Genomic DNA, 14,665 nt, shown 5'->3' with positions numbered 1-14,665 from the left:
CTCCTATTCTGTGCAGTTTGGCCTTCGGCCGTTTGAAGATACCTAACGAACCTGTCATTTTGTATCCTAGACCGTTTGCGAGACACGCGTTAATTTTATTAAAGTGCTAGTGCCATTTACTAATCTTAGAACCCTAATATCTCAGTAAATATTAATGGAAAAGAAAAAGTTTATATAACAAAACATCCTTATTTAAACGTGTTCTATATGTAGGTAAACCGACACGAGTTACGAATTTCCTTTTCGCACGTGTATCGAACGACGTTTTTCAGTACAGATGGCCCTCCGAAGTACGATACACGTGCGAAAAGGAAATTCGTAGGTCGTGTTTTAATTTATCGCCACTCGTTTCGAACTTAACACACGTGGACACACTTTTTGACCTAACTACACAATCTAGTTTAATAATTCTAAATCTATGATGAGTTCAGACGGGATATGTTCTGTCAAAAAGTCGTATAAATTAAAATAATTAATTTTGTAACGAGAACAACACCGAACGACCACGGGCGCGCCATCTGTCGCAGCTGCGGTGCTTTACTTAGTTCCTACGCGCGCCAATAGATGGCGCTTTCGCTCTCTTGGGGAACGGGACAATGACGTCATCTTTTTCGTGCATGCTGCCCGTAGTAACGAGTTATTAGACGTTATCACGTCAAAAAATTGTACTTTAAGTACTTGATTTTTGCGCATTAGTCATTAGGTTGCGCGAGTTTACGTTTTGTGGTCGCTGTCATGTGTCAAAAAGAGGTTCTTACAAATCTGGGACAATACATGCCACCGAAACGTTCCATCACTCAGAATATCATCGGCTATTCGCCAAGTAATCTGAATCCAGGTAAGCGCTGAGGACACAAAGGCCTGATTTAGACGGCGTGCGAACTCGCATGCAATTTTAGTTACATTGCGGGCTGTTGAGTTTAGTAGGGGAAATTAGCTAAAATTACCGCATAATTAATGGAAGGTTTTTTTAATTGAAATATGTACGTTATAGACCGAAGTTATTTTTCATCAACCCTCCCCACTCCTCCCTCCTCTGCGTCACCCCTCTACCCTCCCTTAAAGTGCCGAAAATGCGGTTTTTCTCGATTTCTGACAAAACTGTTGAAGATACAGAAAAAGCGCGTAGGAACGAAGTAATCCTTAATAAATTTACTACAAATCATTCATTAACACTTTGGTTCTAGCACTTATAGTTTACGCGTGATCCGTCACGAAAGTTGGTCCTTTGCTGCAATTTTCTTTAGTGAATGTTAAGTTTTCGCCTAAAATGCATACGAAATCGTCGAAATTTGTTTGATATAACTAAAATATTGTAACTCATGACTAAAATAAAATTAAGGGGGAAAAATCACTACCATGGGTGGAATTTCCAATATGTCTTGGAATTCCAGTAACTATTTAAGACGTAATATTTTCACGGTAGTAGTCGCTAGGAGTACCATTGATCTATATAGTATATCTATGACTGGGGATGAGCTTTTTGTAGCTGTTGGTAGAGCCCTGGAGTATCAATCCAGTAGCCGTGAGTTCAAGTCCCACCCATGGTAGTGATTTTTCCCCCTGAAATTCATTTTCAGTTTATAATATTTTAGTAATATCAAACAGATTTCGTAAGCAATTTGGGAGAAAACTTAACATTAACTAAAGAAAATTGCAGCAAAGGACCAACTTTCGTGATGGATCACGCGAAACCTATAAGTGCTAGAACCAAAGTGTCAATGAACGATTTGTAGTAAATTTATCAAGGATTACTTTTTTCCTACACGCTGTATCTACAACGGTTTTTTCTGTATCTACAACGGTTTTGTCAGAAATCGCGAAAAACCGCATTTTCGGCTATTTAAGACTAGGGGGAAGAGGGTGACGCAGAGGGGGAGGGATGGGGAGAGTTGATGAAAAATAACTTCGGCCTGTAATGTACATATCCCAATCAAAAAAATCTTCCATTAATTATGCCAACATTTTCATACATAACTTTCCAGAAGCAACGGACTACGATGCAATAAATTTTATCCAACTAGTGTCCTACGACGGCTGCAACCGATATCTTACATGTTGCCAAAGTTTTTCTTGCTTACCAATCATTTTTTTGTCCAAATCTGGGTTTTCTCGTAGGAAAAGCGCAACTTCTTCGGGATCCAATGGCGTTTTTAGGACTCCGTGCTCTTGTAAGTACTCAATCCCTCGCTCCGGTTTCTGGTTGAAGAGTTCCGTGCCTTGCGTCACCCACTGGATAAAAAAAGTTAGGTGTGAGGTACTAGGAATGTTATGAAGAAATGGGGTTTATTGAGGCTAAATTAAAAAAAAAAAACATTGTTCTTTTTCAAGGCGTGGTAGATATTTGAGCCTTAAAAATATTTCCTGTTCACCTCGTTTCATCAATATCAAAAGGTCAACTAAAAATTACGTGATTAAGTTATATTTAAGGCCGTTTTTGTAATATGAGCGTCACTGATTTTTCTCATAATTATTTTATGCCTTACCTACAATGGCACACGCTCCTTTATATTTGTAAGGAAAATACGTCTCGAAATTCGTTGTAAAAATTGGAAGCCGGTACGGATAGTCGATATATAAAATTTGTTATGTGGGGAGTTTCGGGGGTGAAAAATCGATCTAGCGTAGCCTTAGTGCGCTTCGACACATGAAGTGGCCTTGGCCCGCATCACACAGTTAGAAGAAGAACTGGGTGCGGCTAATGAGGAACTTAATTTGTTTAGGAAAGAGCGGGAGCACTATGATGCTTCGCAGTTACAGAATGTGTACCAAGAGTTGGTAAGCGGTGAAACACAATTGAGTAGGGACTCCAAACACATAGTATTCTTTAATAGTAGTAATAAGTTAAAAAAGTACATTAAGATTAATAGGTATATTAGGAGAACCCAAAAGCTGATCAAAGGCCAGGCATGTATTAAAAAATATAGTAAATTAAAACATACATTAACAGTTATGAAAAATAGGGTTCAAGACTGTCATTCAGAGCTGGAAGTCAAGGAATCAAATTTTCTGAAATTAAATGCCGACATTAACAGGCTGAAAGATGAGCTTTTGGCAGTATCCACCATGTATGAGACTACTAAAAAACAAGTTGAGGAGCACATACAGGCTTTTAATAAATTGCTGCTAGAAAATAGAGATTTGGAGGAGCGGTGTAAGGCATTATTAAATGGAAAACATTGTAATTGTGGCCAAATGCCACCAGCAAAGATTATTCAAGCCGATGTGGCCCACGACACAACTAGGCATGCGGCAGTAGTTAAACAGCCCCTAGAGCAGTCAGTAAGACTGTTGTTTTTCAGATCAGATTGGGTTAGGAATGGGCCCATTATTAAGCTACCAGTTAGAGCAACAAGTGACAAATTACTGTTATCAAAACATTACTTTGTCTCATTTATGTGACCTTATTTCAAAGGGATGTTATGATAGCAGTACTACATTAGTAATTTTATTAGGAAATAGTCTTAATGTAGATAAGCTTAGCATAGATAAATTGATGTCCACACTAAATGTTATTGAAAAATCTGGTGTGGGGAAAATTATATTATGTGCACTACCTTATGCAGAAAATGTATCATATGACTATAATTGTAAGATAGCTTACTATAATTCTTTAATGTACCATGCCATAGCTGTTAATAAAAAGTACCATTTCTTTGACTTAAATAAATTCATTGAGCGCTTCATGCTAGCTCCACGGAAGGTATTTTTGCCAAAGAAATTATTTGTATATTTAGTGGAGTTATTGGCCTTCAATATTGAGCCAAATAGATGTAATAGTGTTATATATAAGTCTCAGTCAGCTGACAAAGCCAAGGACCCCATGCCTCATTTAAACTAGATTGTAAGACAGCGGAAAAACACCTGAATATGAACGTTGTTCACCAGAATATTCAGGGTTTTTCCAGCAAAGAATTAGAAGTAGGATTATTTTTAGATAGTAATAATGTTGAAGTTATGTGTATTACTGAACATTGGTTGAAACAAGAACAGTTGATATTTGATTATGTTAATTTTAAATTAGCTAGTTTTTTTGCCAGAAAATCTGCTGCTCATGGTGGCTCCCTTATTATTGTTAAAAATTGTATGAAGTGTAAAGAGCGCAAAGATGTTGTAAAATATTCCATAGAAAGAACTATAGAAATTTCATGTGTTGAATTAGACAGATATATTATTGTATGTGTTTATAGACCACCATCAGCTGACTTCAGCATATTTGAATCTACAATGGAAAATGTTCTGAATTTAGTATGCAAGGGCCAAAAACATGTTATTGTATGTGGAGATTTTAATGTTAACTTGCTCGAGTCATCTAGTAATACTGTTAAAATGTTCTGTTTGTTTAAATCATTTAATTTATTTAATTTATTTCTTGAACCTACCCGGGTAGGTGTGACTAGTGCAACATGCCTAGATAATATTTTTTGTAACTGTGAATGTATAGATAAGAAATTATTTAACTGTTTTCATTCCGATCACAGCGGCCAAAGGGCAGCTTTCTTAAACGTTATTCATGATACTCCACAAACAATAACATATAGACCCATTACTGGATCTCGCTTGGAATCATTCAAAAATGAAATTCTACATAGTTTGTCTATAATACCATTTTCGCATTATGACTGTAATCATTTGTATCAAGATGTTTTCAATGTAATTCTTAATCAATTTAATAACAATTTCAAAGTGAAATCTATTAGTGGGTCAAAAGTTAAAACAAAGTTTAGTGAATGGGCTACTGTAGGTATTCACAAAAGTAGAAAAAGACTTTATGAACTTTATGGTGAGAGAGAGCTGAACAAGAATTCAGAATTCCTGGACTATGTAAGAAACTACTCAAGAATCTTCAAGAAAGTGTGTTTAACTGCCAAGAAAAACTTTATTAGTTCTAAATTGAAAGTGTCGGACAACAAAGTGAAAACAACTTGGAGTATTATAAATAAAGAAGCTGGTAAATGTAAATCACGCGATTGTCAAGTCAACATTGTATCAGATAATCAACAAATAGTGTCGAACAGCGATGTTGCCTCGGCATTCGAAGATTATTTCTCAAATATAGCCGTTAACACCACAAAATGTTTACATTCTTCTGCGGCTCAAGCCCATTCATTACTTTGTGCTAATGTTAAGAAATGTAATAATTCATTTGAATTTAGTCAAGTAGACTCTGTAAATATTGTTAAAACATTCAAGTCACTCAATTTAAAGAAAACGGAAGACTTATGGGGAACATCAGTTAAAGTAATTAGTCATGTCATAGATATAATAGCACCTTACTTGGCCGTAATATATAATATTTCAATTTCACAAGGCACCTTTCCAGATCTTATGAAATGTAGCAAAGTCATACCGCTTTTTAAATCGGGTGATTCGAGTGATATAACCAATTTCCGTCCCATATCAATACTTCCTGTACTAAGTAAAGTCTTTGAGAAGCTAATGTTAAATGATCTACTGGGACACTTCAACAGACATAGATTACTTACAAGCAAACAGTTCGGTTTCACAAGGGGCCGTTCCACGACCGATGCTGCTTCGGTACTCATTAAACATATATATAATTTTTGGGAAAATTCTTGTGATGCAATTGGCATATTTTGTGATCTTTCAAAAGCCTTTGATTGTGTGGATCATGGAACGCTCATTTTGAAATTAGAACACTATGGTTTGTCTATAAATGCCCTAAACTTTATGTCTTCTTACCTTAGCAATAGAACACAAACAGTAGTTGTTAACAAAACTCGCTCTAGCGGGACTGTAGTCCAATTAGGAGTGCCACAAGGCTCAATTTTAGGTCCATTCCTGTTTTTGGTTTATATAAATGATTTGCCATGTATAGTGAAAAACTTTTGTGAAATAGTACTTTTTGCTGATGATACATCACTGCTTTTTAATGTTGACCGAAAATCTACGGATTACAATGTAATTAATAGCACGTTAGCTGATGTACTGCAGTGGTTTACTGTCAACAATTTACTTCTTAATTCTAAGAAAACCAAATGTATTCGATTTTCTCTGCCGAATGTTAAACCAATCGATACAAAAATACTTTTGAATGATGAATGCTTAGAGATGGTAGATACAACACTGTTTCTTGGTTTAACATTGGACAAAAATCTACAATGGAGTCCTCATATAAAGAAACTAGCAAGCAAATTAAGTTCAGCCGCATACGCCGTTAGGAGAATCAGGCAACTGACTAATGTTGAGACAGCTCGCCTAGTGTATCATAGTTATTTTCACAGTGTAATGTCATACGGTATTCTGGTTTGGGGCAAAGCAGCTGACATACAGACTATCTTTGTATTACAAAAGAGAGCCATTCGTTCTATTTACAACTTAGGAACACGTGAATCAGTAAGAGAACTCTTCAAAGAAATTAATATCTTAACTGTAGCTTCCCAATACATTTATGATAGTATAATTTATGTTGTTAAGAATTTAGACTGTTTCACTAAGAATTCTGATATCCATAATTATAACACTAGAAACAAAAATAAGCTTGCCATAAAGAAGTTTCGTGTCCGTAAAGTACAGAAGTCATTTGTTGGGCAATGCATTCATTTTTATAATAAGTTACCTGACACTGCTTTGAGATTACCCCTCCCAGCTCTTAAGAACTACTTAAAAAATCATTGATGTTAAAGGCTTATTACAGAGTCGAGGACTATTTGACAGACAAACATGCATGGCCCGAACCAGAAACTACAAAAAACGAATAGCAATTAAAATAATTGTATTATGTATAGAGGACACAGTTCAGATAAGAAAGCACATCAAATATTTTATATTTTATGTTGTGTAGGTAAATTACATATTTAATGATATTGAGATTCATATTATCTTTTTCTTCTATGACAATTTGATATGTTTTCTCTGAAGAAGAACGACGTATTATTAAGCAATAATATAATTTATTGAAATTGATTTCCATAGAGTACCTAGTCTGTTCATATTCTTTGATGAATACTTTTGCATGTTAAATTGTATGTTGTTATTTAATGCATGTTAATTATAAGATGTAATGTTTTGAAAAGAAGTTGCCCGCCGAGTTTCTTGCCGGTCCCATAGTGGATACCCCCTCCCAACTGAGGGGGACTGAAATCTTCTCGAGGCTGAGGCGTAGGGTTAGAGCCGGCGTAGCTTTATTTGACGTTCATATGCGCATTGTAATATGCCTACTTGAAAAATAAATATTTCATTTTCATTTTCATTTTCATTTCTCCTTAATTTTTGTACAAACTATTCGAGAACTGCTGTCCTAATTAAATCAACAGCATGTGGAATTTTAGTGCTAAATAATGAAATTAAATTAATATCCAGAGGCGATTATGTTGTTCTTGTATAAAGATTAGTATATTCTTCGTCAAGTCCACTGGGTTACAAGTTCGATATTATTTAACACTAGCTTTTGCCCGCGGCTTCGCTCGCGTTAGAAAGAGACAAAAAGTAGCCTATGTCACTCTCCATCCCTTCAACTATTTCCACTTAAAAAATCACACCAATTTGTCGCTCCGTTTTGTCGTGAAAGACGGACAAACAGACTCACACACTTTCCGATATTAGTATGGATTTTCACATTGTGTTTTTATGTTCGAAAGGAAAAACAATAATCAATTAAAATCCACTGGTATGAACGTATTAACAGTGTACGATCACGGATTTTCATTGTTGATTCACTTCTAGCTCATTTTATACTGGGCATCTCATAGTTATGACGTAATCTATAACGTCCAGCCCCGCCGTTACGAAAGTTATAACTATCAAATTTCTATGAAATTTTAGATCACATTAACTTATTTTCTCATAGAAAATATTTTAATTTGTATTTTTTAAGCAGTCTCACTACTATTATACTTCATTGGTCATTTTTTCTTTGTATATGACATTTATTTAATGTTCTATGAAATTGTTACGTTCAACACTTGACACAGTCGAGTCTATCAAAATCGCCGCCAACATAGCTTGAGCTTACTATCTCTCGTTATTTATATAAAACACTGACAAAACTATACCTTTCCTTATCCTCCTCCTCAACCACGACTTCCGTCTCGCTCTCCTTAGGGTTGCTCATCTCAATAGCTTCTATTATCGTCATGAGCGCCTCTAGCGACAAGGTGTGTATATTATACGCAGTCGCTGAGACCACGTTCTTTGACAACAACTTGGTCATCTCTTCGAAGACGTTCATGCAGTATATATCGCAGTCGTAGTTTAGGTATAACTCGTTGCATATACCTGGTAAGTAAACAGTTTATTGTAAAAATAAAACTAAAACATTATTAAAGAAACAACAAAGTAGTACCACAGATTATTAGTAAGTTACAAACGTAACAGATCCTTCACTTGCCCGCAAAGACAAATACCTACGCTTTATTTAACTAATGAATGAATGAATGAATGAATGAATGAATGAAAGTTTGAATGAAAGTTTATTCACAAGAACATATGGTGCGTTACAGTAGATGTTATAAAGTGTTTACATTGGAGATCCTTAATATGCTCTGCCACAGGGCATGTGAAAATTTCCATGTTCACTACATGTCAAAGCTATGTATGTGAATATGAATTGCGTACATGCAATGTCTTCCTTACAAACTAAGAAATATTAGACTAAGAATACCGAATGCTTAGTGCTATATAATAAATGTTGAAAGGCATGCATGTTATCGTTACAATTATATATAATACTAATAAGTTACTACGTAAAACTCAGAAGAATAGTAGATACGAGCATTTCTTTTTTTTTTCACCACTTTTATGTAATGTAATATTTTTGAAAAAAAATTATGCTATTTCTACTCAGAATCACTAGCTTTTTCAATCCTATTAGTTAAAAAAAATAGTCCCATACGATTTTTTCTTATTTTGTTACCATTTTCCGTACATGTTGTGTGGGGTAACAAAAGAGGAAAGTAACAAAAATGTATGGAAATTCTGGGACACTTTTTGTCTCCCAGTGAAATTGAAAGTACTCGTGATTCTGAGTACAATTGACCTAAAATTCCCTAAAAAAATCAAAATAAAAAAATGGCAAAATAACCACAAAATTAAAATTTTGAAAAAACCCCCGACCGCGACCTAGTGGACCGATTTTCATGAAACATGGCTAAGAACACTCCCGACTAACACAGCTTTCAAATAAAAAAAACTAAATCGAAATCGGTTTATCCGTTCAGGAGCTACGATGCCACAGACAGACACACACACAGACAGACAAACAGACAGACAGACAGACAGACAGACAGACAGACAGACAGACAGACAGACAGACAGACAGACAGACAGACAGACAGACGGACAGACAGACAGACACGTCAAACTTATAACACCCCGTCGTTTTTGCGTCGGGGGTTAAAAAAAATAGACTACGTACACAGGAGGGCGCGTGGCGCCCCTCGGCAACTTGTTCATTCGAATGAACGGCTAGCGGGTAGGTACTTAACGCGCGACCGCGAGCGAGTGACGTAGGCCTGGGCCCCGTTTCTCGAAGCTACAAGTTACAACAGGCTACTTGCCTCCTAGTCAAATCAGCTTCTTTTTAAGAATTGTCAAAACGAATTTGAACGACTTGTTAATATGGAATTTATATGAAATCGAATTTAGTGACGTCACCACAGATGTCATATATACCATAGATCAAGCAAACGTATCTACTTAGCGTGTCAAATGAACTCAGTGAAATCCACTGAGTTGTCCGTCTTTACTCGCAGCTTGCTTTCGGGCGTCAATTTTTGTAAGTTGAAGTCAACCAAAACATAAAAAATGCCTCGTTACGTGATATTCAATTGCAACAACACAAAAATTATGAACAATCAAGAGCCTGAGACATATTTAAAATTACAGGCAAGAATCAACTTCAGTACAAAATTTGACACGCTCGGCCCCTATACAAATATATGAATTTGTTTCTTCTATCTAAATTAAGTTCTGTGGACGTCACGGTCAATTCAGTTACTTTATATATTTCTACCTGACGTATTAAATAGAAATTGGATTTAAAAATAACTTCTGTCCATGTTTTTCTTATAATTATCTGATGCTTTATTTCGTGCATGGTATAAAATATTTTATTTTTACTACAGCCAAGTTCCCTATTTACAAGAGGTTGTCAATGTCTAATATGACAAGTTGGAAAGAAACTTCCGCTTGTAACTTGTAACTTTCAGTTTTGAGAAATGGGCCTCGGGTAGAACAGTCATCGGCAATAACATCGCTCAAAAAGAATGCTGCAAAAATATTGCCTTGTTTTGTACACTCCTTTTTGCTGTGTACTTAACACAGCAAAAGGGAGTGTACAAGTTTCTAATGGGGTGGCAACGCGCATGTGACACTCTTTGAGTTGCAGGCGTCCATAGGTTACGGTGACCGCTTTACATCAGGCGGACCGTATACTTGTTTGCCACCGACGTAGTATAAAAAAAAAATGTTATTACCGGTGACTGAACAAAGGCGAACTTATCCCGAAGAGGGAAATCTCTTCCAGTTCACCTACGAGTGTTTCAAGGCACGGAGGTTAGGTAAATGTTTTACCACACCAACACCAACAGAATACTAATTGTAAAACGTCAATCTCAAAATAAACCGTCAATTTATTCAACATTTATGAATCAAAAACATCATTTATATGTGATAGGTAAGTAGGCGCGTCAATGAAACAAGACGATCCGGTATAGACTGACGTTTAATGCACAGATAGTAAACCCGTATACATAACACTTTTCCCCCCTTTTAATTATATTACTAATAAAATTAGAGATTTATATTTGGCACATATGTATAACACGAAAGTACACGTGTAGGTATTACTATTAGGTAAGTGTAAGGTTTACATAAAATATTGATAAGAACTACGAAAACTAACTTAGGTTTTACATAGTTTAATGCTTACCTTAAATAGTAAGTAGCATTTATGAAAACATTTTCGATAGGTATTACGTCTAAGTAGGTGCCAGTAATAAAAAGATAAAACAAACAGATGTTGAAATCTAGTCGTAAACAATATGCACTGGAACAGACCACAAAACCATTGGAGTAAGGAACATGTACTTAAGTATATGCCTTATTACTAATGACACAAGGTCAAAACATAAATATTACAAATAAAGGAATATTAGTTATTCCTAAAGTAACTCAACGTATAATTATTTAAAATTGAACCTTAAATCTACTGACTCTAAGTTGAAGGAACATATTTTATGGGTCTAATATTTTCTTGTTGATGTTCTTATCTTAGTAGGTATTAGGTGTTTGTTTACATCGGTTGCTTTGCATTAGGTACATTTATTGAATACCATTTAAAATTAAGTTGAATTATCTAAACAGTACAGGTTTATTTATGTTATACCTTATTACGCGATACTTGTTAGATTAGTTAGGTAAGAATACGTTTGGAAAACTGATATGACTGACATGTATTGATATAAGTGATTATAAGGGCAACGACTGCAGCTAAGCGTTCTGTAACCTTTCTAGGCATTTCAAAGCAGCTTTGCGCTTTAAACGAGGACTACGACGATCAGGTCCTGACACGGACGGTACCGGTACCTGCTGCGGCGAGCGCGGGGGCGCCCTCGGCGATGCTGGCTCAGCTGAGTGTGCCGCTTCACTATCATAAAACTCCTCTGTATCTAAGACGTCCAGAGGTCTCGGGGACGTTGTATTAGGAGACATCGGTGACTCGTCAAGTACCTGACTGAGCGAGTGGCGTGATTTCCTTAGACTATTTGATTTATTACTTGTTAAAATTTGGTCGACATGACGCTTATGCATGCGCCCATCGCTGGTTTTAACTTCATATGAAACAGGACTTGATCTTTTTGTCACGACCCCTTCCTGCCACTTAGGCCCCGCCTTTGAATAGTCTCTAAATAATACCTTATCTCCGGGGTCGGCGACGCGAAGCGCGCGCGCGCCCTCGCGCCTCTCGTGCGTCAGCTGCGCGGCGCGCACGGCCTCCGCGGTGTCCGGGCGCAGCAGGTCCAGCCGCCCGCGCAGCCGCCGGCCCAGCATGAGGACCGCGGGCTCTCGCCCGGTTGTAGTTTGCTCTGCATTCCTATAGGTGAAGAGAAACCTACTAAGTGCGACATGTGGGTCTTCGTTTTCAAATTGTGCCTTTTTTAATACGCGTTTTATTGAGCGTACCGCGTTCTCCCCGGCCCCGTTGCTGGCCGGATGATAAGGAGGTATCAAAGTATGCTTGATACCGTTACGCAACAAATATGTGGCAAATTCCGAAGATGAAAACGGAGGCCCATTGTCACTGACTATTCTTTTTGGCAATCCAAATCGAGCAAACATTTTCCGAAGATGCTCAATTACGACTGGCGCTGAAGTGGTTTTTACTTTTTCCGCTTCAATCCACTTCGAGTGCGCATCTATAACTACTAAATAATAGTCAGAATTAAATGGTCCTAAAAAGTCCATGTGTAGACGAGACCATACCTGAGTGGGCCACGACCACGAGTGCAGGGGCGCCACCGGCGCCACGGGCCGCTGCGAGCGACACGCCAAGCACTCGTGCGCCACGCGCTCGATGTCGGCGTCCAAGTTTTCCCACCACACGTAGTTACGGGAAATTTGCTTCATTTTTACGATACCTGGGTGTCCATCGTGTATCTCTCTTAAAATCTTTTCACGTAAGGATTTGGGAATCACAATCCTGTATCCCCATACGAGACACCCCTGGTCGATGTGTAAGCTTTCTTTTCGAGAAAAATATTGTTTTTCAATTTCATTTAGACCGTTAGATGGCCAACCAAACATTACATACCCATATATTTTACATAGTAAAGGATCTTTCGAAGTCTCAGTTTTCACATCTCTAAAACTGAGCGGAAAGTTGTCCTCTATGAAATGTAGGTAACTAAGTTCTTCACGACACTTCGTTCTAGATCGATCCTCGGTCGATCCTAGAGGAAGGCGGGAAAGAGCGTCTGCGAAACAATTTTGAGCGGACCTTACAAACTGTATCTCAAAATCGTATGCCGCTAATTTGACGGCGTAACGTTGTAAGCGGCTGGCGGCTGTCACCGGTATTCCCTTGTGTTTACCAAATATATAACTTAACGGGTGATGGTCGCTACGTAATATAAAACGCTTACCGTACAAGTAGTGGTGGTGTTTAGTCACTCCGAACACAATAGCGAGGGCCTCCTTATCTAGCTGGGAGTAGTTGAGCTCGGCGGCGCTGAGCGTGCGCGAAGCGCAGCACACCGGCCGCTCGCAGCCGTCCGGCCCGCGCTGCGTCAGGGCCGCCCCCAGGCCGTACGCGCTGCTGTCAACTGAAAGGATTAGTGGCCGCGACGGATCGTAGTGTGCTAGTACCGGAGCGCTACTTAACACTTTTTTAATTTTTGTAAATGCCCTTTCGCAGTCGTTACCCCATTCCCACTTCACATTTTTCTTTAATAAATCGTACATAGGTTTCAATATATCACTCATGCTTAAACAAAATTTGGCGTAAAAATTAACCAGTCCAATAAAACTTCTCAATTGCGTTACGTTAGTTGGAGTGGGGGCTGCTACGATGGCCTCAATTTTTTTTTCGTCTGTATGTAGACCATATTTGTCAATTTTATAGCCAAGATATGTAACGCTGTCTTTAAAAAACTCGCATTTACCAAAATTTATGCGTAAACCGTTATCTTTGAGCCTTTGTAGCACCGCCCTTAAATTCGCTAGATGAGTTGGCCTGTCTTTGCCAGTGACACAAATATCGTCTGCAAAAACAGCCGTCGACGGTAAACCACTAAGCGTTTCTTCCATTATTTTCTGAAAATTCTCAGGAATGCATTTAATGCCAAACGGAACACGCTTATACATAAATGTACCTATATGAGTGGTTATTGCCGTCATCGGCTGAGATTGTTCGTCCAATAAACATTGTTGAAACGCATTTGACAAGTCTAGTTTTGTGAACTGTTCGCCGCCCCTTAGCGCCGCGAACAAGTCCTCGATCCGCGGCAGCGGATAGTGGTAATCTTTCAATAATGGATTTATAGTGATTTTATAATCACCACACAATCTAATGCTACCATTAGACTTGACAACTGGCACGATCGGCGTGCCATAGTCGGACCGCTCGACTTTATAGATTACCCCCTCCCGCTGCAGGCGCTCGAGCTCGCGCTCCACGGGCTCGCGCAGCGCGATCGGCAGCGCGCGCGCCTTCACAAACACCGGCGTTTTATCCTTTAAATGCAAACGCAACTCTGACTTAAAAGTTCCCAACCCATCTGCGAAAACCTCCGGAAACTCATCTTTCAAGGTCCCCGCCATTGAATCGTCATCAGCTAGATTATGACAAGGAAATATTAATTTTAACTTTCTGATCCATGTTCGACCCATCAATGGCGGTCCCCCGTTTTTAAATACATACAATTTCAGTTTTTCTACGTTATCGCCCGAAACGACATCGACAATCAAATAGCCAGATGGCCTAATGGGGCTACCAATATACGAATGAAGTGTTAATTGGGGATTTTGAATTGGTATATCCGAGAAATACTTTTTATAAAATCGTTCGGAAATGGCTGAAATCCTACTCCCCGTGTCTACTTCAAAATTACATGTCACGTTTCCTACTTTTAAAGACACATAATATGGCTCGTCCCCCTCACTGCTAGCTACTAAATTATAGAAAGCACTATCTTCGCTATAATCA

At 38.0% G+C, this 14,665-nt stretch overlaps 2 protein-coding genes across 2 annotated transcripts in view; both read right to left on the bottom strand.

Annotated features, from left to right (window-relative positions):
- The window catches only part of LOC125231304 (Golgi-specific brefeldin A-resistance guanine nucleotide exchange factor 1), a 59,057-nt gene that overhangs the window by 25,498 nt on the left and 18,894 nt on the right, over positions 1-14,665 (bottom strand). Inside the window, exons 10-11 of the mRNA XM_048136746.1 lie at positions 8,006-8,238; positions 2,056-2,232 (exon numbers count right to left, since the gene is read on the bottom strand). Of these exons, the coding sequence (XP_047992703.1) occupies positions 2,056-2,232; positions 8,006-8,238 (410 nt within the window). The remainder of the gene's footprint in view (positions 1-2,055; positions 2,233-8,005; positions 8,239-14,665) is intronic.
- LOC125230920 lies at positions 10,674-13,177 on the bottom strand. The gene is made up of 2 exons (XM_048136200.1): positions 13,104-13,177; positions 10,674-12,055 (listed from the first exon to the last, which is right to left on the bottom strand). Exon 2 carries the CDS (start codon positions 12,010-12,012, stop codon positions 11,452-11,454), a length of 561 nt encoding a protein of 186 aa, XP_047992157.1. The 5' UTR covers positions 12,013-12,055; positions 13,104-13,177; the 3' UTR covers positions 10,674-11,451.

This window comes from Leguminivora glycinivorella, chromosome 11 (genome assembly GCF_023078275.1).
Source record: "Leguminivora glycinivorella isolate SPB_JAAS2020 chromosome 11, LegGlyc_1.1, whole genome shotgun sequence".
Lineage (NCBI taxonomy): Eukaryota > Metazoa > Arthropoda > Insecta > Lepidoptera > Tortricidae > Leguminivora > Leguminivora glycinivorella.
The sequence above is the reverse complement of the archived record's forward strand: the minus strand, read 5'-3'. Positions and strand labels throughout refer to the sequence as shown.